The sequence below is a fragment of the Zonotrichia albicollis genome, chromosome 4 (genome assembly GCF_047830755.1).
Source record: "Zonotrichia albicollis isolate bZonAlb1 chromosome 4, bZonAlb1.hap1, whole genome shotgun sequence".
In the NCBI taxonomy this organism is placed as follows: Eukaryota; Metazoa; Chordata; class Aves; order Passeriformes; family Passerellidae; genus Zonotrichia; species Zonotrichia albicollis.
Genome location: NC_133822.1, coordinates 33,852,741 through 33,880,561, shown reverse-complemented (window position 1 = coordinate 33,880,561; position 27,821 = coordinate 33,852,741). Strand labels below are relative to the sequence as shown.

General features: G+C 51.3%; 4 protein-coding genes across 7 annotated transcripts in view; 2 read left to right on the top strand and 2 right to left on the bottom strand.

Annotated features, from left to right (window-relative positions):
* The first annotated feature begins 554 nt into the window (after positions 1 to 554).
* On the top strand, positions 555 to 11,025 carry SOX10 (SRY-box transcription factor 10). Of its 2 annotated transcripts, none has more exons than XM_005488604.4 (4): positions 555 to 750; positions 1,991 to 2,447; positions 7,900 to 8,165; positions 8,564 to 11,025. In XM_005488604.4, the coding sequence occupies exons 2-4, from the start codon at positions 2,038 to 2,040 to the stop codon at positions 9,277 to 9,279; spliced, it is 1,392 nt and encodes a 463-aa protein (XP_005488661.3). In that variant the 5' UTR covers positions 555 to 750; positions 1,991 to 2,037; the 3' UTR covers positions 9,280 to 11,025. The 2 variants fall into 2 exon arrangements, with proteins under 2 accessions (XP_005488661.3, XP_074395472.1); XM_074539371.1 differs by lacking the exon at positions 555 to 750 and adding an exon at positions 1,549 to 1,677.
* A 3,043-nt stretch (positions 11,026 to 14,068) lies between these two features.
* On the bottom strand, positions 14,069 to 18,124 carry POLR2F (RNA polymerase II, I and III subunit F). The gene is made up of 5 exons (XM_005488602.4): positions 17,968 to 18,124; positions 17,722 to 17,791; positions 17,498 to 17,628; positions 15,878 to 15,949; positions 14,069 to 14,300 (listed from the first exon to the last, which is right to left on the bottom strand). Exons 1-5 carry the CDS (start codon positions 17,985 to 17,987, stop codon positions 14,210 to 14,212), a joined length of 384 nt encoding a protein of 127 aa, XP_005488659.1. The 5' UTR covers positions 17,988 to 18,124; the 3' UTR covers positions 14,069 to 14,209.
* Positions 18,096 to 23,537, top strand: C4H22orf23 (chromosome 4 C22orf23 homolog). Its single transcript, XM_005488603.3, has 6 exons — positions 18,096 to 18,230; positions 18,456 to 18,518; positions 18,884 to 19,060; positions 19,541 to 19,675; positions 20,917 to 21,017; positions 21,313 to 23,537. The coding sequence occupies exons 1-6, from the start codon at positions 18,140 to 18,142 to the stop codon at positions 21,412 to 21,414; spliced, it is 669 nt and encodes a 222-aa protein (XP_005488660.1). The 5' UTR covers positions 18,096 to 18,139; the 3' UTR covers positions 21,415 to 23,537.
* Positions 22,309 to 27,821, bottom strand: part of MICALL1 (MICAL like 1) — a 20,603-nt gene continuing 15,090 nt past the window's right edge. For 2 of the 3 annotated variants that reach the window (XM_026794508.2, XM_014268178.3), the window contains exons 9-16: positions 27,237 to 27,715; positions 26,653 to 26,787; positions 26,207 to 26,333; positions 25,761 to 25,851; positions 25,316 to 25,389; positions 24,801 to 24,915; positions 24,420 to 24,466; positions 22,309 to 24,118 (exon numbers count right to left, since the gene is read on the bottom strand). In XM_026794508.2, the coding sequence (XP_026650309.2) occupies positions 23,997 to 24,118; positions 24,420 to 24,466; positions 24,801 to 24,915; positions 25,316 to 25,389; positions 25,761 to 25,851; positions 26,207 to 26,333; positions 26,653 to 26,787; positions 27,237 to 27,715 (1,190 nt within the window). In that variant the 3' untranslated portion in view covers positions 22,309 to 23,996. The remainder of the gene's footprint in view (positions 24,119 to 24,419; positions 24,467 to 24,800; positions 24,916 to 25,315; positions 25,390 to 25,760; positions 25,852 to 26,206; positions 26,334 to 26,652; positions 26,788 to 27,236; positions 27,716 to 27,821) is intronic. The other variant, XM_026794509.2, reaches the window with a different exon arrangement.

Genomic DNA, 27,821 nt, shown 5'->3' with positions numbered 1-27,821 from the left:
TTTTCCCTGGACCTGATGTTCTCCACCCTCAGAACACCTCTGATCCCCTGCATCCCCTTCCCTACCTTGCAGATACAGGTCTGTATCTGTATCTGTATCTGTACACCTTTTCACAGTGCCTTGACCCCAGGGTCCCAGGACAACTTGTTTCAGCATAGAGGAATCCTCATGCGACTCTGTGATGAGGACTAGGGACTCATTTAGCACATGGGGAGTGCTAGATCCTTCAGGAGTAACCATGATATCAGGGAGAAGGAGAGGGACCCCCATCCTGAGGATGCACACCCTTCTCCCCAAACCACCCACACCCCTTCCAGCATCCCACCACCCCAACCTGCCAGGGTTGAATCCTCCAGCACCAACTCTGGGGTGGCCATGCCACTGAGAGCAGCAATGCCAACAATTCCCATGAAGAAGCTGGCACCATGGAAAACAGGGAATGTACTGGTGGCAGAGGTGGGGTGGGGGGCGGCCTGTGTCCCCTCCCCGCCGTCCCTGGCCGACCGTACTCTGGCTCTGAGGAGTGCTTGGCTCCACCTTCCGCCCTTCCCTCCCCCGGTGCTAAGCAGCAAAGCCAGCTAGAGACATCCAGCCGGGGTATTAGTAAAAACCAAGCCTCCCTCCAGGAATGGCACTCGCTTGAGAGCCTCCCCGTGCTGCGCGCCCCGACACCGCTGGGGCTGGAGAGAGAGCAGGGGGGCTATTGGGATCACAGCCCTGCAGGATTTGCCCGGCACACCGGCCAGCAATGTAAGTTTTCCTACCTGAGCTCACTTTCACACGTGCAGGCTTTCGTTCGTGCTTTTTTCCCCTCTACTTTCTCTTACTTTCTTCATTTTTCCAAACAAGAGTCTGTGTTTCCCTCTGAAACTAGAGGGACAGCAGCTCTTGCTATGCACTGGCTTTTTTTTTTTTTTTTCCAGTTAAGCCAGAGGCATGCTTTTCCATCACTTTTTTTTTTTTTTTAAATTTCTTTCTTCTTCTACTTTTTTTTTTTTTAATTTCTAGATGGGGAGGATAGAGAGGCCTTTATTTTTACAGTGTTTTTTTTCTTAGGGGGGAACTGCTGCACAGCAGCAGGGACTTTTAGAGGTGACTGCAGACGGAAGGAGAAAGGCAGAGTGTGTGGGACAGGCAACCCAAAGTTATGACTTGTCTCAAAGTTAAATCTGGTTGTGTTTTTGTCTGGATAGTTACAGATACAGATACAGATAAGATACAGATACAGATAAGATACAGATACAGATGCAGATACATGACTGTGAGCATGCATATGCATACACACATATACTGGAGGGTGTGTGTGGATGGAGCGTAGATGTATTTTAAGCCTTTGGATTATCAGCAGTGAGAGGAGAGTGAGGGAAGAGATGTCCCCACAGAAGCACTTTCTCACAGCTGGGATCGGTGTCTCTGGGTGTGGAGCCCGGGCCTGGGCTGGTTCTCTGCATGGTGGTGCCACCCGCTCAGGCTCCCTGGCACCTGGGGTATCAGTCCCTTCTGGATTATAGACAGACTGCTGGTGCTTCCCCTCCCGTGCCTCCCTCCAGACATTTCACTGTATGTCTTTGAAATAAAGAGGCACTTCCCCTCCAAGTTTGGTGGCTCTCTTCCACATTCCACTCCTCTGTGGGATGCTGTGCCCAGGCAGAATGGTGCATGTCTCTCCTCTTTCAGGTCCTCAACTTTCATTATACCTCTTGCTGCAGGTCCTTCCCCACATGCCAGCTCCACACGATTGCAGAGATAGGGAGCAATATCCCAATTAATCAGGGGCCCCGACCCATCCCCACCCCCACTGATCACGGGTTCTGTGGTGTGCACGGCAATTGCGTTGCGTGCACTTTAATTGAGCAGCCCCTGTCTCGTGGTCAGTTCTTCAGGGATCTTGGAGTCCCTTTCAGATTTGGTGGTTGCTTCTCATTTTCTCTCTTTTCCCCTTTTTTTCTTTTCTTTCCTTTGTTTTTGTCTTCCTCCCTTCCCTCCCCAGTGAGAAGAAGGACAGCAAGAAGGAAGAGGGAAAGCTTGAGAGCAACGATGGCTGACGACCAAGACCTTTCGGAGGTGGAGATGAGCCCAGTGGGCTCTGAAGACCACCACTGCCTCTCCCCAGGACCCTCCATGGCATCAGACAACTCTCCGCACCTCACTGGCTCTGGGAATGGTGAGATGGGGAAGGTGAAGAAGGAGCAGCAGGACTCGGAGGCGGACGATGACAAGTTCCCGGTGTGCATCCGTGAGGCAGTCAGCCAGGTGCTGAGTGGCTATGACTGGACCCTGGTTCCCATGCCAGTCCGGGTCAATGGAAGTAACAAGAGCAAACCCCACGTCAAGAGGCCCATGAATGCCTTCATGGTGTGGGCACAGGCTGCCCGGAGGAAACTGGCTGACCAGTACCCGCACCTGCACAACGCCGAGCTCAGTAAGACCTTGGGGAAGCTCTGGAGGTAAGGGAGAGCGGTGAATGTGGGGTGGGAGGGCTGAGGTCTGCAGGTGAACTCAAGAGGACTGTGTGGTCATGTGGAAGGATGGAAGGGGTGTCTCTCGAGGGGACTTCTGTACAGTGAGCCCCCTCACAGGAGGTGCAGTTGTTGACTGGAGCAAGAGTGGTGGTTGGATGTAGGGAAAGTTTCCTCAGCAGAGCTCACCTCTGCCCTGAGCAGCAGCCCTTTCCATTTGTTTCCTACTAAGTTTCCCTATTGTTTCTGATGAGGACACTCTCATTCTGGTCCTCCCTGCCTGACTGCCTGGGGAGATCTTGTTTTCTTGGCTCACCCTCCCTGTAGGGCTCAGTTGTGCAGCAGCAGTAAACTGGCTGAGCTCAAGACTTAAGAGCTAAGTCACAGGTGGCTGCCTCAAGCCTGTCTGAACTCAGATCCCAGCACCAACAGGGTTTCTTTTCCGGGCAGTGCCACAAAGCAGAGGGATTTATAGCTGAGGAGGAAGGTCAGGGGAAAGGAGACAGGCAGTCAGAGCCTGACACCCATCCTTCCTAGGACGGTCCCACTTTTGGCAGGCCATGCAGGTGCAGTAAGATGGACAAGGAGAGACTGGTAGAAATAGGGGTTGAGGCTTAGCAGAGAGGAAGAGACCTGCAAGAGTTCCAGCCTTAGCAGGCTCTCTTGGAATATGCTGGCTCAAACAAACCCCATCTTCCTTTGCAGAGAGATGCCTTCCCTTCTCACTAGCACACATACACTTGTTCTTTGGCACCACCAGTTTGAGCAGCTATTTTCACTTTGTGCAGATCCTGGGTCCTTTGAGTAGCCTCGCCTTCTTCCTCCAGCAGATCCATAGGCTGCTCTCATCGAGTGCAGCCAGCCCAGGAGTGTGCAGAGAGCCGTTGTGCCAAAGCCAAACGTGTCAGGCTGGCTGTGCCGCACCCTTCCCGTCGGACGCTCTCTGCTGATAACCCCACCAACCTGTTACTTTCTGCCACAAGTCCCCAGCACAGTCCCCTGCCTCACGCCAATCAAGGCAAACCAAGGCTCATGCAAACAGCCCTCTCATTCTCACATCCTGACATCTTTCATAGAGAAAGCCCTCAGTTTTGGATGAGCCAAGACACATTTTTTGAAGCAGAAGCTTCAAAACACCCTCTCTGAAGCAGCTATTCATTCCTAGCTTCAAACAGCCTAGCTCGCAAGGAACGAACCCTTGGGCATTAGATTCTCCCTCTGCTATGTTAGCCTGTTTACTGTGACTCCTGAGTGTCTAACGTAACCCCAGCAAAGGGATTTCCTTGGGAAGTCAAAGGCAGAGCATTGATTGTGAATGTCTCATCTGATCTTCTTTCCTGCTTGGATCTCCTCTACTTTCCCTTTACCACAGCACTTGCTTTCACCTGGGACTCTGCTGCCAGCCTCTGGATTGTAAAGCTGTGTTGAAAAGGGGTGTGTGGGGGGGACCTACTCTTTTTGTTCCCAAAATGTTGATTTCAAGATATCATTCCTTTACTGCAAAATGTTGCCAGATTTTAGAGCAAGGATGTCTCTCACCAGGCACTGTATTTTCCTTGAAAATATAGCAGAGCAGTGAAACCTCCACAGGAATTGCATTCAGAGCACAGGGAGAGGGAGCCCCCAGCCCACAGCCACAGTCACACACCCAAATGCCTCCCTGCTTCCAGGACATGGCTCCCGCTGCTGGCCACATGGCACCCAGAGCAGCAGGCCACTGCTGCCAGACAATGGTCAAGGTCCCTGTGTGTTTCTTAGGGCACAACACAGGCAGGAAGCTCAGATGAGAAGCTTACAGGGTCAGGCCTGGGGTTGTTGTAAGCTGCTGAGTTTGCCACCTGGGTGCTTCTCTTGAACGTCTCCTCTCCTCGTGCATGCTGAGGATCTCCAAGCTGTGCCAGCCCCTACGGAGATCACACAATGCAGCAAGCTGGGTTATGGCTACAGTCAATCTCTGGCCATATATGTGTGTATTTCTGTGAGGCTGGGGAGAAATATCAACCACAAAACTCCAGGGGAGGTGGCCCAAATGTTACCAGGATAGTAGCCCATGCCTTCCAGCCATGGTATGGCTGGGCTTCTTCTGCTGAGGTTCCCACTGCCTGATCTGCACTGTCCCCCAAGTATAGCTCCTACACATGGGTACAGCTGCAAGCAGACAGGATTTTTCTGCATGGCTTAGCCTCAAACTTTTGATGAATGTCCTTGCAAAGGTGGCCACTGGAACCCTACTGCCATAGCTCGTTACTTGGGAAAATGTTGGCTGTTCTGAGCTTATACAGATAAAGGGTGGGTTAGAGGCAAAGGCTGGTGACCACACGGACTTCCTGCAGACCATCATTAAAACAAACACATCTCCAGCAAACAGCACTGGGTGGGGATGGAAGAGGATGGAAATCTTGAGAGGCACCTGCAGAATAGGATGCAACAGTGCAGGATTTATTTTTAAGCCCAGAATTTGCACCGCCATGTCCTCCACAGGCACCCGTCCTCACTGGAAGGGGCTGCAGGATATGCTCTGATGGCCACTTTACCTGCCTGACCCCAAACACAGTGCCAGGGGGCTTATGGCCCGATCCACCTCCCCCAGTCTGTATCCATTAGGGTGTGTGATGGGTGCAGACAACAAATGGGACATACTAAAAAAGAAGGGAGAATTTTTGTGCTTGACGGTCATGAAATCTGTCCTTGAATGCTTTCCTTTCCCAGGGTGGGACAGGGAGCAGCTCTCAAATGGAGGCTGGCTGCTGAAAATGTCAGCATGACTCCCAGCCAAAATGCCAGCACCACCTCCAGGGCTGAAAACAAGGGAGGCACAGGAAGACGGGGAGGAAGGCTTGGTAGGGAGGAGCAAAGGGCCGCGATGGAGGGATCTTTGCATGAGGGTGGCAACACGCAGGGAATTGGTTCATGCCCACAAAATCTAGGGCCATGGATGTGTAGGACAGCTGCCTTCTGCTTCCAGCCAGCTCTCACCTTGCATCAGCCCCAGTGCCCAAGCCCATCACCGCACTGACCCATTGGCAGCTGAGCCCCAGCCAGGGTCAGGCCTCTGGCTGCTGAGCCAGGCGCCCAGCACACGGAGCAGTGCCATGCCAGGGGGCAGAAGGAGAGGCTCTGAGAGGCGAGCAGGAAGGTTTTAGCCCTCCTTTCTCCTCCAAGAGTGCGGGGCTGGGTGCTTGCCGCTCTCCCCTTGACTCAGGGGTGAGCATTTGGTGTCGGGCTTGGATAAGCCCCATGAAGGGCTTTGCTCTGTGATCCGTAACTTCTCTGCTCGTGCGAGATTCCTTTGCATTATGGCCTGGAGAGCGTGGGGGGCAGGAGGGGGAGGGCAGGAAGCAAGTGAAATCCAAATCCCCCCAAATCTCCTGGCCTTTGCCTGCTTGCACCAGTTTCACTTTGCTAAAGCTGATTTGAATTCTGATCCCAGTGGCAGGGAGGAGGGAGCAGGCAGCCTTGGAGAGAAGAGAAGATGTGGGGAGTGGACTTGCCTCTGTCCTGTTGGTGGCACTACCCACGGGCTGCTCTCAAGGGGAGAGGAGGTGAGGCACTTCAGCATAGCTCAGAGGGCAGAGATCTTACACCTGTGTAGCCTCCAATGGCTCCATGATTCACAAGACAGATCTCAGAGGCTGAGCTTTGCAGGTTTTGCTTCTATTCTCCATATCCCACATTCCATAAAGATGAAGATTTTGCCAAGGTAAAGTTGCCCCCAGTCCACAAGGCCTATGGGGGCTGACCCTTAGAGGGCTGTCTGGAGCAGCACAGGCTGAGGGATTAGAACTCTCTGGGACTTGTGAGTGTGGTATACAGTGGCGGGAGGGAGACAGGAAAGCTGGTGCTGGATTCATGGTGGTTCAGTTGCTTTAATCTCCAGGATTAAGGCAGTGGAGGAATGTGGTGTGTGGCCACAACCTGCTCAGGCTGACTGGAGTGAACCCAGGTCAGCACCATGTCACACACCTTCCATCTACCAGCCGAGGCAATGCACAAGGAGCAGGGGGGAAAAGGGTGTTTAGGGACCAACCCATTACTTGCTGGTGACCAATCTGATTGCCCACCAGATTTACCTGTATATTCCTTCAGCCATACCTCCACTTGATCTTGAGTTTTTCAGGTCAGTTCAGGCCTTTATATCTTGCCCAGAGCCTACAGCTAAACAGAATTGGTCACATTTTAGTGCTAAGGGCTTCAGGGGTGGCAAGGTGCTGGTACAGTCCCATCCCTATGTAGTTCTTTTGCTGGTGAGAAAAAGGTGGGGACGTAGCATAATTTTTTTTTGGCTCTTTGTGAGCCCTGCCATCCGTAATGGCTGTTTTGAGTTCCCAGTCACAAGAAGACTGGTCCCTTCTGACAGCCCTGGGTTTTGATTCAAGGAAGGATGACCTTGAGTCACAAGAATATGAGGAGGAAAATCATAATATGAAATTGAAGTGCTACCAGCTGAAATGCTGCAAAAGGCTTGAGCAATGAGTTTGATCTTATCTTCAAGTGCTCTGAGGCATTCTGCCTGTGCATTTCACCATTTCCTCAGAGAGCCTTAACTAGAGCAGCCCATGATCTGGCAGGAATACAGGCAAGGAGCTTACATTTCTGCAGTGCCTTTCATCCAGAAACCAAGGCTCATCTACTTCTACAAAGCTAGCAAAACAGCAGCTAAATTTTTTCAACTGCTTGGCCAAGTTCAAGGAAGGCTGGTCCTTTGTGCTTCAGCCTTTTGCGTTATCCATGTCTGAGGTGAGCAGGAGCTCCAGGAATAATAGAATACAGTTTCTAGCCCTTCCAAATTTTCTTTCTGCTAAGGTTTCTAGCCCTTTCCAAACTTCCAAATTCCCTTTTAGAATATTGCAAAATTACTAAAGGTAGCTTTACATGGTTCCTGCGGAGCCAATATCAATTGCTCCTATTGGTGCTCCATACAGCCTCAAACTAGGATCAAAGCCTATAGAAGGGGGGAGGTTAACAAATACAGTCTGGGGAAGAGCAAGAGACATAGGGCAGGCAGCACTACAGGTAGTACACTACCTTTGTCCAAAGGACAATTGCAACTGCCCTTAATTTGTCCGAAGTTTTTAAAAGCAGCTCATCCACCCTCATTTAACACAGCTACAAAAGGCTGCACTTCGCCTTTTGGCAGTGGAAGAGAGGGTAAATTGAACTTACTGAGGTGAGAAGCATCACACAAGTGGGGAAGGGGGACCCAGCACCGGCACCAACCAGTAGCAGGGCTTAATGTCTAAGGAGAAGAAGGAAAGCATTGCTGTCTCCATGGAAACACTCCAAGATCTTCCTATTGTTTTGGGGAATACCCTCCATGGGGCAACATCCTGGCATTTGGATTTACACACCCTGTCCCACAATATTGAGCATAGGTGTTTTTTTCTGAGGGACCTACCCCACTCTTTCCCTCTTCTCTTCTTTCCCACCTTGGTCTCTGCAGGTTACTGAACGAAAGCGACAAGCGGCCCTTTATTGAAGAGGCGGAGCGGCTGAGGATGCAGCACAAGAAGGACCATCCCGATTACAAGTACCAGCCCCGCCGGCGGAAAAACGGCAAGGCCACACAGGGTGAGGGTGAAGGACAGGTAGAAGGGGAGGCTGGTGGGGCTGCTGCCATCCAGGCCCACTACAAGAATGCCCACCTGGATCACAGGCATCCCGGCGAAGGGTCGCCTATGTCCGACGGTCATCCAGAACACTCCTCAGGTGAGTCTTGGGTCTCAGTGAATCTCTTGACAGACTACAGCCAAGCCAGAGGCTCAAAAAAGATAAGTCATCGTGGTGAAAGCCTTAGTGATGGGGCTCACAACTTACTCTCGACCCAGCAGACTGCTGGTGTCAGCAGTACAGGGACATGCCTGAGTTTCAGAGGCACTTGCATTTCTCTGGTCAGGCAAGGTATCGTTACATCCTCCCTTTTTTTCCACAAAATGATACAAAGAGATTTAGTTTCATCTATTTCTTTCTACCTCCACGAAAGCCTCCAGCTAGACAGCTGCTGGCATACTGGGAAGAACAGAGATGGGTTGTGTACAGAGCAAGTCATAAAGCTGTAACTCACCTCTTCTCTCTTTTTCCTTTTCAAAATATCCTTCACATTGCAGGTCAGAGCCATGGGCCCCCCACACCTCCTACCACCCCTAAGACCGAGATGCAGGCAGGCAAAGCCGATTCCAAACGAGAAGGGCGTTCTCTGGGGGAAGGGGGAAAGCCACACATCGACTTTGGAAATGTGGACATTGGGGAGATCAGCCATGAGGTGATGTCCAACATGGAGACCTTTGATGTCAATGAATTCGATCAGTACCTGCCGCCCAACGGACACGCCGGCCACCCAGGCCACGTCGGGGGCTATGCAGCAGCGGCTGCTGCTGGCTACGGCCTCGGGAGCGCCCTGGCTGCGGCCAGCGGACACTCTGCCTGGATCTCCAAGCAGCACGGAGTCTCCTTGTCCACTGCCACCTCATCGGTGGTGGACTCAAAGGCCCAGGTGAAAACGGAGGGGTCCACCCCTGGAAGCCATTACACTGACCAGCCCTCCACTTCCCAGATTGCTTACACATCCCTGAGTCTGCCCCACTACGGCTCGGCCTTCCCCTCCATCTCCAGGCCACAGTTTGACTACCCGGACCACCAGCCCTCGGGACCCTACTACAGCCATTCCACCCAAGCCTCCGGCCTCTACTCTGCCTTCTCCTATATGGGACCTTCCCAACGTCCCCTTTACACTGCCATCTCTGACCCTGCACCCTCCGTGCCACAGTCCCATAGCCCCACACATTGGGAACAGCCCGTGTACACAACTCTCTCCAGACCATAGGGAATGGGGAACAGTGACCGAAGCAGCGACGGAAAGGCTCCGAAGAATCAGCACAGGCAGAAGAGCCTCCGAACTCCAAGGTCACTCAGTGCCATCCAGCCACCAGAACCCACCAAGCATACAGAAGTGCCTTTCTTGATCCCAGCTCTCGCTGGCACACCCACCTAGAGGAAGGTTTGTCGTCCTTTCACCCTTTACCAATTTCACACAGGCCGCATGACTGGCTTGCAATGCCTTTTTGGCCTTCTAGATGAGGAGGATTCTAGACATGGAGTGACTGGTCTGTGGTGGGTTTTGTTGTGCACACCCTGGACTGTACGATGAGAGAGACTGTCCTTTCCTTCTCCTCCCACACTGCTCCAGGGAGTTTGCAAGTTTTTCCAACAGGCCACAATGGCCAACATTTTGTCACCTGCTGCAGGTGTTGGGTGGCTGCTCAGCCTCAGTGGACACATCCCAGGAGGAGCAGTAAGGAGGATGGCATGGCCGGCTTCCTTGCAATCAGCCTCGTGCAGCAGTCCTGCCTAAGATTCACACATGCATGAATCTTGAACCCCTTGGAAGACCAACCTACGCTTGCTTCCCTGCCAATTTCCACAGCTGCACCCTAGCTTTTCTCCCCACCTCTCCCCACCCTCCTGTCTTTGTTTAATCCCACACTCTTCCCAGCATGGAGGTTTGAAGGCTTGCCTGAACAGTACATGGGATTTGGGAACAGGATGGCCAGCCTTAGCATTACTTGTATCACAGCCTGTGTGCACATGCGTGTTCATCTATGAAGGCGGAGGAGAGGTGGGGAAGGACCAATGAATCATTACGGTGCTACGGGTGAATCCTCCTTTTTTTAAATTACTTTGTACCATTCATTTATGTCTGGCATTTCTGGCCTCCCAGTCTCTTCTAATCTCTTCAGAGCTCCAAACGACCTCTGAGCAAACCTGGCCTTTGCTCTTCCACATTTGACAGTGCCTGCATGAAATGAAGAGGCACCAAGAAAGCTACGATGCACTTGCCAACACCTCGAGTTGATTCCAGTACTCTCTGAGCTCCCACTCCAGACCCAGGCTGAACTCATTCGTCCATCATGTCTCCCAATCAGCCAACACCTCCCTCCCATCTATGCTGAGAATGGAAAGATATTCCTGTGGCTTTATGCAAGGTAGATACAGACCCAATCTTGGATGATGAAAGAAGCCTATTTAGGTGCAAAGTAATCTTCTTTGCCTTTGGGTTTCAAACTGGAAGCAACCATGTCTTAGAGATCAACCTCTTTTTCAGTCCAACATCTGAGGACAGTCTGCTTGCTTCTCCTTTGTCACCTCCAGGACTGGGGTGGTTTGTCATGCCAGGGAGTGAACTGGCAAAAAAACTGCCACAGGAAAAGATGATTCCTGACAGCTGATTACAGAGACATGCTGTGGGACTTCCCAATGCATATGCTAGTCTAGAAAGAGACTTTAACCAAATGTGGACTGTGATGGGTGCTGCTGTATCCCTCTGTTGATATGACTGTCAGATGCCCTTCCTGCCTCCCTTAGCTACAGATGACTTATCCTTGTGGTGTTTGAAAAGATCATGTAGAATGTTTGCTCCCTGTACGCATGTAATCTCTTCCAGCCCTGTCCTCTTATTTATGCAAGTAGCACCTTCCTCCCCTACCTCCCTTTCCTCAGTCTCTGTGCCATCCTAGCACCATTAACTTCGCATTAAACATATGGAATAATAAACTTATAAGTTTCATTTTCACATGTCTGGGTTTCTTTGACCTCTTCCCTGCAAGCCTGTTTTTTCCCCCAGTACATGTATGATGGGTCACACACACCACCACACAGATCCTGTGCACAGCCTTCCTATGCCTCTCAGGAAGAGGACACAGGTACAATTCTGACTGGCTGGCCAGACTCTTCATGGAGATGAGGCTCACCGTCTGTTTACACCTCACCTGCAGCCATTTCTTCCATGAGAAAAGCACTAACATTGCTTCCTCTGAGATAGAGCAGATGCAATCAAGAGCACTATTTTGCATCTGTCTCACCCAAAAATTTTTTAGTGTGATTGCTAATGCCCTCTAGGATAGAAATGTGGGGTTTCTCATCTTGGGTCCTCATGACCAGGTAGCAGGTGACACACCTTCAAAAAAACTTTCCCCACATACACAAATTTGTGTATTTTGGAAGCAGCCACTAATTTCTTGGTAAAAACTCAACCCCTCACCCTCTTGCCTTCCACAAGCAAGAACCCAAACACAAACACTCATACACACAGAGTATATTCCAGAACACATGTATACACTTCTTCAGTTGTTGAAGAAGATATTCTGTATATAGTCAGGTCCTGGGAGGGTATCTGAACTTGTCTGGAAAGAAAAAAGTGTAGCGGGTATCACTCTGCTTAAGAACATCTCTCAAGGCAGAACGGTAGGAGCCCATTTACCACAGACACTCCCAACAATTACAAGTTGATTCCAAAGGGCTTCAATGCTGGTGCACGTGAGCAGATGCAGTGAGTTCCTCCTGTTCACTAAACAGTTTATGGGCGAGTAGAGTAAGCAGAACATCTAGGAACTATGGAATGTTCAAAGCTTTTTAAAAAGCACAGCACTATAGTTCTGTATAGGGCCAAGAGCATCCACAGCAGGATGGCCTAATTAACCTAATAATAGTGATGCCAGCTAAAGAGTTCCATGCAAAATAGGACTGACCATTCGTGGAGAGGAGGAGAAACCTATACCTCAGATCACAGGCTGTGGGAAGAGCCCAGAAGGGCACTGCTGAGCAAATCAGCACAGGTAGGGAGGAAGGGAAGCCATGGTGGAATTAGAGATATGACAGCTGACCACATGGGTGGGAAAGACAAGTGACACAGCTTGGATGAACAAAAGAGTGGGAAAAGAAAGTTCTTCATCTTACATAAGTACTCCAGCTCTTCAAGAAGCAAATTAGGAAAGTGAGTGGGCTCTGCCTCAACCATTTGCCTCTCACAGAGGGGGGTTGTTGCAAGTAAGACGGTACTGAGAATACCACTGGTAACAGAGGGGTTAACCACTCCTCCTGCAGCCTAGCAGGAGCTGGCCCGGCATCCTTCCCTATCCCTTTAATCGTATCTGATACAGATGCAAGGCTGGGGAGGGGAGTCCGGCAGGGAACAAAGAAGCCATTTAAAAAAAATAAAAAAAAGGACAAGAAAACGACCCCGCGCTCCATGGCAGACGCCAAAATGACTGCACAAAGGCACCATTTCAGGGCTGAAATTTCACCACACCAACGTGATTAAAGGATTCCATGGAGGGTGGGGGGAGAAGGCTGAAGGCCACACTGCTGCAAATTAACCTTTTCTTGGGAAGGATGGCCTGGACCAGGAAGCATTTGGGTTCTTCACAGTCAACCCCCTCCATGCACCTGCAAACATCTCCACATCCCCTTTGACCTGTCATTTCACCCAGGGACCCATTCAGCTCTTGCATTATTGCCTCCAAAACCAGCCCCCTCCTGTGCATAACAAGAGAGGAAGGACAGACTGGTGCTTTTAAAGGGAGCAGTAAGAGAATGACATTAATGGCTGTTACATGAGCCAAGTTCCCAGGCAGGTGGGTATAAACTCCCTTTGTGACATGGATGCTCACGAGCAGGCACCGACCACACATACAGCATGGAGAATGATCGCTTAATATATAAGCACAAGCTTTAACACAAACTAACCAGAAATATTCTTTCTGGACCAGACCACAAAAAAATATAAGGCAGAAACCATAGGTAAGGTGTGCCTTCCTCCTTCTTCTCTTTAAAAATAGAAACCAAAAGCCTCTGACAGTTCTTTTTAGTAAGATAATTGAGAAAGATTTGGTGGGTTCTGCCCAAGCTCAGATCTTCCACATGCAGAGAAAGAATCTTGAAGTACACAGATCAAGAAACAAAAACTAGGTGAACTGATGAAAACCTTCAGCTGGCTGGAAGCCTTTGCAGACTGTAAGGCATCCACCCAACTCTTGACTTGAGCACATTACCTCCCAGCACATCAGAGGTGAGAGTGCAGGCACCTGCAGGGGACAGATGACTGATCTTTCACCACAATACAGATCAAAGGAACTCTAGGATTTAGCTGCAGTTGTGCCACTGTAAGAATCACCAGTCCTGAGATGGCTTGTCCATCCCCAGGACCTCAGTTCCACTGTGTCAGAGAACAGCTGCACCAGGAGCAAGCGCAACAACAACCCACACTTGCCGAGCTGCTGGGACAGCGAGGGGCGGCCGCGCTTCCGGCTGGGGCAGTGCCACTGAAAGGGGATCCCCACTTCTGATAAGCAGCAAGGGAGCAGGGAAACAATAGGTGGCTTGATGAGAACTGCTCTACGATACTCCTGAGAAGCCCCACAGCCAGCACTGGCCAAAGAGGAAATTGGGGGTTTCCACAGCAACCTGTTCAGGGCACAAAGGCCCAACTGTCTAGGGGGAAGCAATGGAGGTGTCTCAGCACTCCGTCTTTAAGAAGGGACAGTGGTGGAAGGCTGGAGTCTTTCTGAAGCCAAAGTACCTGCCAGAGCATTTCTGTACAGCAGGAGTTTAATTGGGTATCAGTCCTGTAATGAGGGAGGAGCAGTGCTAGAGGAGGGAGTTACTGCAGACTTCAGCCTAGCTAAAAGATGAGGCCTTCAACAGTGCAAGAAAGCTCAAAAAACAGCATTGCACTTGGCTCCATAATCTTGCTAATACAGTACATGACACACAGAGAAAAAAATAATACCCAAACTGGTGGAGACAGCTAAGAAAGTAATCTCTCAGACATACAGGACTCAAAGAGAAAATCAGAGGGCAAAAAACCCCAAATACATTTAATTTAAAATAGGGAGATCTAGAATTTATTTACACAAACACTAACCAAAATTAGAAATATCCCTGGAAATGCAAAATCAAAACAAACAGCTGGAATCTGATCAGTCTGTGATAATTAACTCATCCACACCCCAGTCTTCATAGCTCCCATCTGGAAGGTAACGACGGATGATTATGGGGATCTTGCGTGCTCTGAAGGGAAGAGACAGATGAACAGAAATGTCAGAATCTCTGCTGTATCACTTCAGTAGGCCATGGAAGAGAGGGGCTTGGCGGCTTCAAAGAGCTCATCAGATTTAACTGAGGGCAGCACCAGTGATTTGATATTATGTAGTTAAGTCCCAACAACCTTTCCTCATTTGTAGATGCAAAGCACTCAGCACCCTCAGACTACAAACACCAAAGAACTCTCAGACCTCTGATGCTCCTGCAGGAATTGAGCCTGGTGGTCTGAACCCACTAAGAGACATCACCAAGCACCTAACCCTGATATAGGGGGAAAATATAAATCAAGGGACTTGAAGAACAAATCCACTCTTTGTTTGACAGAAGGTTTTTCCCCACACGACACTAAAAAGGTGGCAGAATTCTGAGAACTTCCAGGGCAAACTGGTATTTACAGAGAAATTTGCACTCTGAGAGCACCAGTTACATTTTAAGAAGGATACATGCAACAGTGACTATTCAGGTACCAAAACCTGTTACAGCTGGGGTGGAGCACAGCATCTGCTCACAGTGCTTCTGAATAGAGAGCAAGAAAATGCTGAATACAATTTAACTCCATGAAAGTAGACTGAAGTCAGCAAAGCATAATCAGACAGTCTGGAATCTAGCCAGGGCATCAGGTTTTAACTGTATCAGACTTGAAAAGTAACACAACTTCTTTACATTCAGGGAGGTTGTTTTTCCAGTAGTAAAGTAACTCCCCGACGCCAAGAACTACAACTGAATTTTGGCATGGAACAGGACACACCACTCTGACTTACTTTCCAGAGCTCACACACAGGCAGTGACCAGAAGCAATTCAGTCTGAGCCTGGAGATCTGACAGGAATATCCCCTAAATAGCTTTCAGCAATGGCAAGGGCAGCTGTCACAGATAAAAAATCTGCAAGAGCAGCTTCTGTGCACTGAGAAACCGGGGAAGTAGGGGGACAATTTTGTTCAAGGACAGGGACTTAATCAGAAATAGAGTACAGCTGCTTGAAGGATATCTGCATGTGACCTGGACTGTGCAGGGACAGCAGGGAGCTCTGCTGTGGAAAGGTGGGTCTGCAAGTGCTCATCCAAAAGCTGCCTCTGCTGCTGTCAGAAAGGATTTACCTTTCTGTAAGCAGGGGAAAGCACAAGAAGCCAAGCATGCAAGGGTGCAGGAAACAAATTCTTACCTGCCTGACCCTTATTTTAATTTATGCCAGCACTTCATTTGAACAGAGGTGTGTTCAGATGGCTGCTTTAAAACAATTCCATTTGGGGAATTAAATCAATTTCTGAAAGATGAGGACCTTAGGATCCCATCGTAGAAACACAGAATACTGGGAATGAGAAGTAGAAGAGGTCCAGAGCAGTCCTAATCATCAGCATTTGCAGGAGCAATTAGTTTGGGAGAAAGCAGCTATGGAGAAACTCCAAGGTGAGAAAAGGAAAAGGCAACTGTAGTGCTCAGTGTTATTGAGGGAAAACAAGGCTGTGTTAGAACAAACTGCTAAATGCTGGGATGAGGAGGGGGCTGCTGGCTTTAGGGAAATCAGTACAAAATCTGTGACTTACTTGAGTTCTTTCATGGCAATGAGCAAGGGGTCTGTCTCTCCTTCCAGCTCCACCATCACAGGGGCACACATCCTAGGAAAAACATCAACAGCCACTTGAGCAAACACACAGAGGGGGAAGAGCTCAGCACCTGCCTACCTGTGTCACCTCTGCAACAGCCAGCAAAGCAGGAGGGTGGGACACCACCCTGGCAAAACTGATTTGCTCTGTTGTGCACTTCAAGAAGAAAATTCCCCCAGATGGTGACAGACCAAACTTTTACTTCAATGCTCTTCTTGTCCCATCCCTAGGGCTCTGCTAACCAGCTGGTGCTCAAGGACTGGTCACATCCACACTCTCCTGGTCACCCTCTGCTGTACTTAAACATGCAAAAAAGAATGGTCCTACATTAATCCAATGAAATGCAGGGTGCAACTGCTGTAAAATGAGCAGGCCTCCTAACTCCAACACATCTCCTACCTTCTGACTTGCTCACAGCTTCCAGGCCTTGATCAGGGGAAGAGAGGGGCTGGATTACCAGAGCATTTTACCTCTCAGAAAAAAGAATTCAGCATTTTGCCAAGGATTGTGACTACACCCACCCAGTGGACAGTGCTGGCACAGAAAGCTCACACTGTGTGTGGGTGAGGCCATGGGAGCTGCTGCTGGCCTGGCTTCAGCACTGGAAATAGAAGATGCAAGTGAGGCAGAACCAGAATGTTTTGGATCAGAGGCCTGGCATGGGCCCCTCTCATCACCCCCATTTTTCTTGTCTCTCACCAGCTGAAACAACCCGCACAAAACATCTTCACAGGCTGTGCAAAGAACAGCTTGCCTGCCTGTGAGCTTCTAAATGATGCACAAGAGAAGCCTCATTATGAAAATGGATTTAACCAAGATGAGACTCAAACCCTTGCCACTGTCTAACAATCTCTCTCAGAAGGTAGTTTTTCAAAAAGCACAATACTTTTTAATATTTATTATTAAAACAAGTCCAAAAAGGTGAATGGATTATGAGCAGCCAGCCTTGACAGCACTTAAAGTAAGTTCCAAATGTTATTGTCTAGCAAAAATAAGGCCTTATTATTGCAAATACTTTTTAAAACTTATAGCTCCCCACAGTGCAACTGAATTTAGAATGAATTTCAGGTTGGTTTCTTCACTCCCAATTGCTACAGCCCTCTGGTATCAACTGAAGCTGATTTGAAGCATCTCTCCCTCCAACATTACTTTTCACAAACCAGTTATGAACATCCAAATCCATGCTATCTCTCCCTCCAACATTACCTTTCACAAACCAGTTATGAACATCCAAGTCCATGCTGGCTCTCTTAGGAAAGACAGAAACCAGAACTGTCTTGTCCCATTTCCTAATAATTTTGTCTGTGATCTAGGAAAACTCATTGTGGCTACTAAAAGCTCCCTCTTTATGCACAAGTAGCACAGTTTCAGGCAAGGAGAGACACACAGACTTCAGGTGCAATAGAGGCGGTTCAGGTTGACCAGGTGGTGACACACAAGCTCAGCAGTCATGCAAAGCATTCAGAAGACCCGGGAGCTTTTAAGGGAAGAGGGAAGCACTAATCAGTGTAAAGGGAGGCACAGCTGCAGCAATGCTGGGGCACAGTGGGCAATACTCACGCTATCTGCAGGGCACGAGTGCCCAGGACTCTGGCTCGCTCGTACTTGGTCATGTAGGGGGTCGTGATGCGCTTCTGGTTTGCCTGCTGCCGCTCTCCCGAGGGCAGAATCTCCACGTTCTCCTGTCCCTCCTGGTGGAAACAGACCCGCGCCGCTGCTCAGCCGCCACCGAGGCCTCCCCAGCCCCAGCAGCCGCCCGGCCAGGCTGCACACGGGGCACCCACCTCCTCCGCGTTCTCCAGGTCCTCCAGGCCCTCATCCTCCTCCACATCATCGAAGTCATCCCCGTCAAAGCTGCGGGAGAGACACACGCGTCGCACCTGTGGCCGGGCCGCCCCCACCCGCCCCGAGGCGGCACACGCTGCCGCCTTCCCGCCTTCCTTCCTTCCCTCCCTGCCTCCCTCCCTCCCTGCCTGCCTGCCTGCCTGCCCTCGGCCGCCCCCCTCTCTCTCTCCCTCCCTCTCTCTCACTTGTCCTCGTTGTCGGACATGTTGCCCGGCGGCGCCTCCTGACCGGCACTTCCGGCAGCAACTTCCGGCCGTTGCCGTGACGCCACCGGAACTGGTCCTGCGCCGTTGCCGTGGCGACCGCCGCCGCTTCCCCCGGCCCGCGCCCCCGGCCCGCCCGGTCGCCGCCGTCGCGATGGAGGCGGCGGGGATCCCGGGCTGCGGCGGGGTCTCGGCGGCGGGCAGGCCGGCCCGGTACAGCACAGGCACGCGGGAGTTAGTGAGAGGTAAGGGCGGAGCGGGCCGGGGCCGGGCTCAGCTGCTCGGGACGCCGGGGTCCCGCGCACCGTGCCTCGCCCCGAGGCCGAGCGTCCCACCGCGGTCCCGCCCCGCCTGGAATCTCCCAAACCCGCATCTTCCCCTTCGGGCTGGGGTTGTGAGGGGAGGTGACCCTCGGGCGGGCTCCCCAGCCCGGCTCGGGTGCCTCTGCATCGGCACGTTGTATTTTTCAGGGATGATGGAGGAGTTGCAGATGACGCATTCCCAGAAGCGATACCTGATGGCGTATGTGACACGTGAGTGAGGCCCCCTGGCTCTCTTGCCCGCTGCTGGGCTGTGGGGAGGAGCTTTAGCATCACGGCATTCGCCCACAACCTGCTCGGATGGGCGAGTGCTTTAAAGCAGCAGCACAGCCGCTGCTGACACTTAGGGACAAACGGGGTGAGCTGTCTCCACGGGTCAGCCAGCAAACAAGGCGGCATGGTGTGACTTGAACCGCAGTCTGCCGTGCCCAATGACCAGGGTGAGACATCTGGGGCACTGGGGTCTTCGTTTGTGATGCTGCTGTAGATGAACAGGTAGATCTGCTGGCAATGGCCCGGAGCCATCCATTCAGAGTCTCCTCTGCTTGATTTGCTGTTATTTTTGGTTCGTCCCCCAGGCGGAGATGCCCTGCCCCTTCAGAGATTCCCCCCATCCAGCCAACAGCCAGTGCCCGTTCCCCACGCAGCAGCCTGTCAGCCGGGCAGGCTTCCAGCTAGACCGCTTCTCCGACCTGCCAAGGTCTGCCAGGCAGGAGATGCCTACAGCCGAGAGAAATTCAAGCCACAGCCCACAAGTGAGTCAGCAAACATTGCTAATAAGTGCACGGTGATGCCTGGAGCCTCTCTTCCCCTTCTGTCCCTCGCCTGCCTCAATCCCAGCAGTGGCAGTGTATCTGAATTGCTGAATTGCTCCACATCCTCATGCCCTCAGTCTGCACAGACGCTTCAGAAATGGATCTCTGAGGGAACATCTGCTGCAAGTGCTCGCTGACTGCTGCCTGCCAGCTGGGGGTGGCAGGTGATAGGGACCTGCACAGTCCTTGAGTAAGAATGGAGCACTACATCATTTTCTAGCACATAAATGAGAACCACACCTCTGGTGTTGGTTTGGTGGGCTCTGTACACCTGTGTACAAGGTGCTTGCACACAGGCCGGGGATGGACTGACATTAATGAAACACTTCCTCTGGCACACTTAGCAGGGAAGCAGTGTGGTCAGGCTCCTCCATGAGGAGACATGCTGATAATAATGTTTGTTTCCTTTGGCATTCACAGGAGATTTGGAAAAGGAGAAGAGAAGACTTCAGAAGATCTTAGCATTAGGGAAGGATGAGGTGGAGGACAAGGTGGAGCAGGTGTTTGTTCAGAAAAAGGAAGAGGAGATAGCTGAGCCTGACCGGTTTGAGGAGTGTATGTCTGCACATCCCCAGGAGAGAGGCAGTCAGAAAGCCTGGGAAGTCAGCTCCCTCTTAGGGCTGGGGTGGCAGGCAGGAAGCCTGGGAAGCCAGTTCCCTCCTAGGGCTGGGGTGGCAGTCAGAAAGCCTGGGAAGTCAGCTCCCTCCTAGGGCTGGGGTGGCAGGCTGTGTTGCCAGTAACCTGAAGCCATGGTAGGAGGAGCCACAAAGGCCAGTTTCCAAGAGAAAGGACTCGCTGCTGTGACACTCTGATCCAGCCATCCTCACAGATCTTATACTGCTCAGGTTTGCTGGCAGATGGCTCTCTGGGCTGCCCACACAAAGTGCACCCTGCTGGCAGGGGAATGGCCATGGGATGTGCAGGGATACCTGGCAAGCAGGCTCAGGTACTGCTGGTCCTTTTCCCAGCAAGCATGACTCAACACAGACCAGATCACTTGTTAGCCTGACCACAGTTTGGGCTGTTCCACTCCAGGATCACAGCTGTTATACTAGCAAAACCTGAATATCAAGCAGAATTTGAAACAATGAAAGACTTTGACCTGCAGTGTATACTGGGATAGCAAAACCCTGCCTAATACCTCTCTGTGCTTGAATCTTCAGTGTCTGTGTACAGCCCTGCCAGCCCTTTGCCAGCCAGGGCAGCACAAAGATGGGCATTGCTAGAGTCATGTGTACAGAAGGGGTATGCCCTGCTGCAGGGAGCCAGGGCAGCTGAGTTTACACGTGCTTGGTAGCCTCCAACACTTGTCACGGGCTGAATGTTGTCCTTGACACATCTGTGACAGGATTTGGATCAGCTGGCTGCAGGTTTGTGCTGCAAAGCAGCAGCTGATGATCCATGCCTGGTCTTGGATGGTTGCAGTCACTGGGTGATGCATATCAACTAATGAACCTCACCAGCAGGTTCTGTCTCCATCCACACACTGGTTAAATTGCCCACAAGCAAAAGAGAAATTGTCTACATAAAGAAAACTACAAAACTAGTGTTCCTGGGAGTCAGGGAGTGGTAAGAAGTTGGGCAGAGGAAACATTTCCCAGTAGGTAAGGGACTGCTGAGGTATTGTGATGACATGTTGTGCAAGGTGAGTGTTACAGTAGATACCACCCTGCCTTGGTGAGACTGCTGTTCAAGCAGAACCAGGAAATGGGGGGGGGGTTCAGATCTAGACAGAAACGTGGTTTCTTGCCTTTTGGCTGGATGCTGTGCCCACAGTTTTTTCTCTTATCCACCAGTGATGAATGAAATTCAAGAGAGGAGGGAATTCCTGGCAGAGATGGAAGCTCTAGGACAGGGCAAGAAGTATCAAGGGATCGTCCTCACTGAAATCTCACAGGTATGCAAGGGCCTTGGCTGAACAGTGCATGGAGGGAATCCTGTGTGTCAGGGATCATAAAGCAGTGTCTTTTCCATTAGCTGAGCAGGGAAGGGGGCAAAGAGCTGCTTCCCTTCATGGCACAGCTCAGGCATGAATTTGGGGAATGGTGGATAGCTGTTTTCCAGCTTTCTTTCCATTTCTGCATGTAACTTAATCGGGGAAATAGAGTTTTTATTCTTGAGATTGGCAAGAGAAGAAAAAAAAAAGCTGATGGCTTTCTCCCTGCTCAGCTCTCCCCCTTTCTACTTTGCAGAAATTGCATGAGATGGAGATCATTGACAAGAAAAGAAGTGAGGAAATGAGAAATATGACAAAAGCCTTCCCTGTTGGGAACAAATCCAAACTCCAAGACTAAGCCAAGGGCAAAACACAGGTGCAATTTGTTCCCACCTATTCTTCCCAGACTGGGCATCGGAGGCTGGTCCCTGTCTGTTTCCAAAGAGGGGGCAGCACCATCTGTTGCCTGAAACTAGAAGGCAGGACCAATTTGTACATACACAGCGACAGAAGTTGTAAAATCCTTCCCACACACTGGATCCCTTCTTGCTCAATAATATTAAAGACATGAAAACATAGAGCAATGGCTCCCAAAACATGACAAAGCAGAGCCTTCTTTTTCCTCTGCAGTGCCTCAGAGTAGAGCAATCCATCCATAGAAATGTCATTCCTACCCATCTACCCAGAAGTGGAGGTTTCTCGTGACAGCATGACACACTGCCAGCACACCTGTAACCTGCTGGCTCCTGGCCCTGTGACTCTGGGAATGCCTCTGGAGGAAAAGCAGCTGCACAGCCTTGTGCAATCACGAGCCCTTGGCATTGCTGCACATCACTGTGACTGTGACCTGCAGCATCAGCAAACCTCTGGTGTCAGCCCACTGGGCAGGGGCTCACAACACAGCTGTGCCAAGCAGGGACAGGGGGTTTCACCCCAATGCCTGCTGCTTTTTGCTGTGATTTTTTTGGTTGCTGAAAGCATGGTATGCAGAATAGCCACTCTATTCCCACAGAGACTGGAAATGGCTGTTTGCTCACATCATAAATACCCACACCTCTGTCCTCCAGCAGGCTGAAACATGATGTCCAACTTTTCCTGTGGAAATCCCAGCATAACCTCCAGTTTCCAATTTCCTTAAGATCTCATCCTCTGCTTCTTAGCAATATTCAGTCACTTTCCAAAGCCAGGCAGCATGCCCTGGCCCTGGGACAGCACAAGTGCACAAAGGAATCAGAAACCTAATCCACAATAGTTTTTTTAATCCAATGTTTCTTTTATTTCTGTTCAGGTGAATGGAAGTCATGGGGTTAGTACAGTATAATTTACAAATCAAACTTCTGACCGGGCACAGGGCCAAGGGGTGTCAGGCTGCAGTGATCCCAGTGGCCTTTGGCAACAGTGATGTGACAGCAGGCTCTAAAGCAGATTTGTTTCTCCTTGGAGAAGAGTTGTGCTTTGGGATCTCCCCTCCCCTACCACTGTTCCTCATCAGCCTGCTGGGTATGGCAAGGGTGAGATGGCATTGCCAGCACAGGGCTGAGCTGGCCAGCTCCCAGCCATGGGGGCCATGCTGGGATTGAGGAGGGGCTCAGGTCCCTCGGGTTCTGGGAAATGAGGATCCCTCTCCAGAATGCTACACCAGCCACCTTGCAAGGCACTGCTCCAAGAGCATTTTGGCTAAAGCCTGTTGGGTTTTTAGAAGAGACTGCAGCAGATGGCTCAGGGCTGGTTATGTCTAATTTGCTAATGAGAAGGCATGATGAATAGGTGACCAACCAAACACCCATTAAACTCTCATTGAGACTGATCCAATAATTCAATAAATAACTTATCATCTTGGAAGTGAAGGCAGGAAACAAAAATGGAAGGAAGAAGGGATGGTTGGAAGAACACTGCCCCCCACATTCCCTCCTCTGATGTACATACACACACACACATGACAAATAAAATAAGAGGTTTAAAGTTTTAGGATAGGTTTGAATTCATCTAGTAAAGGAGGTGTAAAAAACAACCAGCCACATCTGCACACTTTTAAAGTATACACAGCTGAAGCTGGGTAAAGGTCAGTTGTGACCGCGCCTCTCTCCCCTGCCGCTCAAGGGTGGCACTGGTGAGCAGGGACACAAGTTTGGTGCCCCTCACCAGCACTCAAGTCTGTCTTGAGCTTTTCTGCCCTTGCCTGGAAAAGGAACAGGTCCTCCCTCCCCAGGAAGGCAGCAGAGTCAGCAGTGTTTAGCAGCAGTGGGGTTCCTGAGTAGGGGACGTGAGCTACATCCTAGTAGCTGTACACTGTCCCCTTGGGTCCTCTCAGCCTTGGGACAGAGCCACCCACCCTGGCACTCGAGGGAGGTGCTCCAAATAAATAGGGCACCAGTTGACTTTTTGGCTATGGCTCTAGAGCCTTGTGATGCAGGAGTATTTTCTTAACCTTTTAGTTTAGGCCAGTAAAACCCAAAGGATCCTAATTCTAATGTCAGTTTTCTCCTGAAGTTAAAAATGGAACAGAAAAGGGACAAGAATGGTCAGGCAGGGAGGGACAGGGAGGCCCAGTCCCCTCCTGGCAGAAGTCAGAGGCACGTGGAACTGTCACAGTTAGAGCGGGAGAAGGGACGGGGTGCAGTTAGTGCAAGTTTTCCCTCAAATATGAAACTCCTCTGCTTGATCTCAGTTATTGACAGGAGTTAAAATTGGGTAACATATCTGAAAAGCAAATCCGTCTTCTCCCCACTTTGTTAACAAGGCTTCACAGAGGGTATGGCCATGCTTCCCTACAGCCTGGGAAGGGGAGGGCTTTGGTCATTCTCACCCACTCTGGGCTGAGGGCTGGCATCTCCCTGGGGCAGCAGCTCGGGTGCCTGGGGAGGGAGCAGGGGGACAGGCGAGCCAGGGCCAGGGAGAGGCAAGTCGGGGTTCCCTCCCAAGTGCTGGTGTTCCCCTGCTCTAGCTTTTCTCCTTGGGTGACTTGCTCTTGGAGTCGTGCTTGTTGCCCAGCAGCTTCAGCACCTTCATGGGCTTGAATTTGCCTTTCTTCTTGCTCTCTGTCTCCGTCTCCTTGTGAAATTCTGGGGTTGCAAAGAGAGGTTGTTACTGCGGGATGTCAATAGTTGTACAGACACACTCATGACAATAAGCAAGGGTGACAGCCATGAATCAAAGCCCTCCACTGTATGCACACTTTTCTGATAACAGAGGTGTGCAGCACAACTGAGCCTCTAACTTTACTGGCCTACGGGAAAGTCTCCCCAGTCTACACAGAATAGATTCAATCTCTCCTGCATGCAGTGTCACAAATGGCTCGTGCTGCCCCTTACTGGGGTCAGCAGTGAAAACATCACTCCAAAAAGCTTCCCATTTGTTTCTTACCTTTCCTTTTAATCATGGCTTCCAACATTTTATCCTCCTCCTCTTCTCTGAAAGAAAGAATGGGAAAGAGGTCAGCAATTCAGCCCTGAAAACAGCTGCTCTATTGTTTAAGGCTAGAGAGCCTCCTACTTAGAAGCCATAGAGGGGCAGATCCATCACTGTCTTGTGAGCATTTGCAACCAGCAGGATAAATCCCACAGGCTGCACGTGCTGTCCTGTCTTTCCCACACAAAGCATTCACAGAGACAAGGATTGGGAAGCCTGGGAAGGACATCAGCAGCATGGACATCTTGAGACACCCCCACAAGGCACTCATGTGGCACTGAATCAGACAGGCTGTGCTTCTCCTCTCTCCCCCAGCTCACCCCATTCCTCACTCACCTCTGCCGGTCCTCATCCAGGCAGTTCACAATGGCATTCCTCTGCTCAATGATGGTCACCAGCTCCTGCATCAGCACCTTCTCCCTCCCTCGGTCCTCATCAGTCCAGTCCTTCTCTACCCAGCCAAACCCCAGGGAAGGACAGGCAGTTACATGGCTGAAGGAGCACTGAAATTCAGGGCTTTGGGGCACAGATCTCCAGCACAATCCCCTCTACCCTGCCGTGTTACAGGGGCCAGTTGGGCTAGCAGTGCTATGGGGACAGAGCATGTGGCATTCCCTGGGGACAACAAGAGCACATCCCTGCACAAGACTGGGACATAAGATGGGACAGAGCCTCTAGAGCCAGCTGATTGCACTGGCATCCCTACAGATCTGCCTCTCTTCACCTGAGATCCACCTAGAGAGAGGGAAGATGATGCCCAGGGGAAAAATGATCCTTGTGGGTCCCTTCCAACTCAATATAGTCTATGATTCTATGAAAAAGGGGCAAGCACACCCAGAGTGGTGCTTTACCTGGCTTGTTGAGGAGGCACCGCAGCTCATACTCCACGTCTGACTGCCGCTGCTCCAGGTTCTGCTGCTTGAAGCTGCAAAGGAAAGGGGAAATGTTGGGAAGCGCTGCAAGGCTCCAGAGAGGTGGAACATCATCCCAACGTACAGGGTGAGCTTGGAAAGAACCATCAAGATGCTGATCTTGTTCTGTATAGCCAGGGAACCAAGGACCAGTAAGGACCAGCCCTGAGTGCTCAAGGCCTTCTAGGGGTAGCTGCTGCAGAGGCTCTGGTGACACACTGTGGGTCAGGTCTCAGCACATCTGAACAGATTTGCTTGCCCTTACTCCCTCCCTTTTCAGGCAAGGCCAGGTCAGGATCTCCCCTGGAAGCACCATTTCAGGAGGGCTGAGAAAGGGCTCCCCAAGGGAGTGTCAGTGCCTCTCCACATGCCTGCGCACACTTACATGTAGATGAGCTCCGACTCGTGGCGCACCAGCATGTGCTTCTCATGGATGAGTTTGAACCAGTCCACAAGCAGGTTGTCCTCAGGGTTGTCTGCCAAGCAAAAGGGCAGTTCAGAGCCATTCCCAGCCCTGGTGGATCCCATCACCCTGCAACAGGCTGGGCTCTGCCTAGCCAGGGAAGAGGCACTGGGCTGGAGCAAACCCAACCTCAGTGTATTTCTGAGGCCCAGAGAGACCCTATCTCTTCTCCCACCTGTTTCGATTCTAGGGACATCTCCATGTTCAGGGTAAGGTTGTGACCAATCCTGGAAGCCAGCACAGCCTCTTGTGCTCTTCCAACCCCAGCATCAGCAGGGAAGAAGTCACTGTTGCTATTTCCTCGACTGGAGAGAGGGCAGCCCTAGGATCTGTCCTGTCCACACCCACAGACAGCACAACCCACATACCATTCTCAGCACTGCGCAGTTTTTCCTCCAAGGCCACCCCACGGTGCTCCAGCTCATCCAGCTGATGCTCAATGGCATCCATCTCTCCATAGATGTCTTCCTCAGGGATGTACTGATCTGTCTGCACCTGCCAAACCATAAATCAGACACTTTCATTACCACCAGACTCCAGTTTCCAGGGGTAATCCAGAGATTGGTCAACACTAGCAAGGGAAGAGGAACAACAGAAAATTCCATCGAAGTGTGGATCTGAAATCCCCACCCCACTCTGGAGCAAAGGAAGATGATGGTGCTTTCATGAACAAGGTGTACCCTCCTCCCCAGCCCCAGTCACCTGCTGTAATCCCTGCCCACACATGCCTCAGCAGGGTGCCTGCAGACTGCTGCAGCCCCGGGGGATAGCACAGAGCCAGCTTTTCCCTCCTTGCTCACCAGGGCCCTTTTACCTTGCGTTTGATCAGTGGGAAGCCGTGGCCTGGCGCAGGAGGACGCACAGGCTTGGAGCCCTTGGAAGGTTTCTTTGCTGAGGGGGAGGCAGCAGGCGATGGCTTCCGATTGAAGGGGTTCTCTTTGCAGGAGGACTGGAGAGGGCAGACAAAAGCAGATACATGAGCATCCAGGGAAGGGAAGGGATCCCAAGAGGTGGGAATGAGCAGAAAGGGCAGTGCTAGCATTTGTCCTGCCCCACGGCCTCCTAAAGGAGGAACACAGCACTCATCTCCACAAGCACCTACTCAAAAAAATAGCTGTGCTCCTGTTTGACATCCGTTTCCCAGCCTCTCTCTCACAAGCATGCTGAAATATTTTCCTTCCTATTTGCTCAGACTACATGACATTCTGCCTCTTCTCTAGCATATGGGATAGGCAGAGTACAAGCAGAGCCACCATTTAACACAGATCTGAAGCTTGCTTTCAGGGGGTGACACATCAAGCAAAGGGGCAAGCCTGGCCCCACAGATCCCCTGTGACCGAGTGATGGATGGAGAAGAAAAGCCTTGTGATCTGGATGGGGAGAAGGTCATCATCTCACCTTCAGCTGTGGTTTGGGTGAGGAAGATGTCTTGGGGCTCCCAGCACCCCCATCTGAAGCCAAAAGGATGGGTGTAGGGCTAGCCCCAGCTGGAGGCTTGGGGGGCAGCCGGCTGGGGCTGGTCTTCAGGCTGCCAGCGGAGATGCTCCTGCTGCTGTGCAGGGTGCTGGGCTGCGTTTCCCCACTGAGGCTGGCCAGCTCGCTGGAGGAGGAGAAGGGGGAGTTGGTGGAGAGGCTGGCTGGGACAGCAGGGCTTTCCCCAGAGGAGACGTTGGCCAGCGGTGCCTCAGTGCTGGAACTCTTGGCGGCTGCTGGCAAGTGCACAGTGGGCTCGGAGGAGCTTTTGGGCACTGAGGCCTCTTCGGTGTCTCCCAGCACCTTGGCTGAACTCTCAGAGTCGATGCTCTCGAGGCTGAGGGCTGGAGAGGGGGTGGAGGATGATGGCTCAGAGTGTGACAGCCTGGAGATGGGGTGGTGGGCTGCAAAGCAAAGGGAGAGCTCAGGGAGGAATGAAGGGACAGCCAGGACACAAGGGGAGGGTGGCATACACTGGACACAAGGGTCAGCATCAAATCTTGCCTGCAG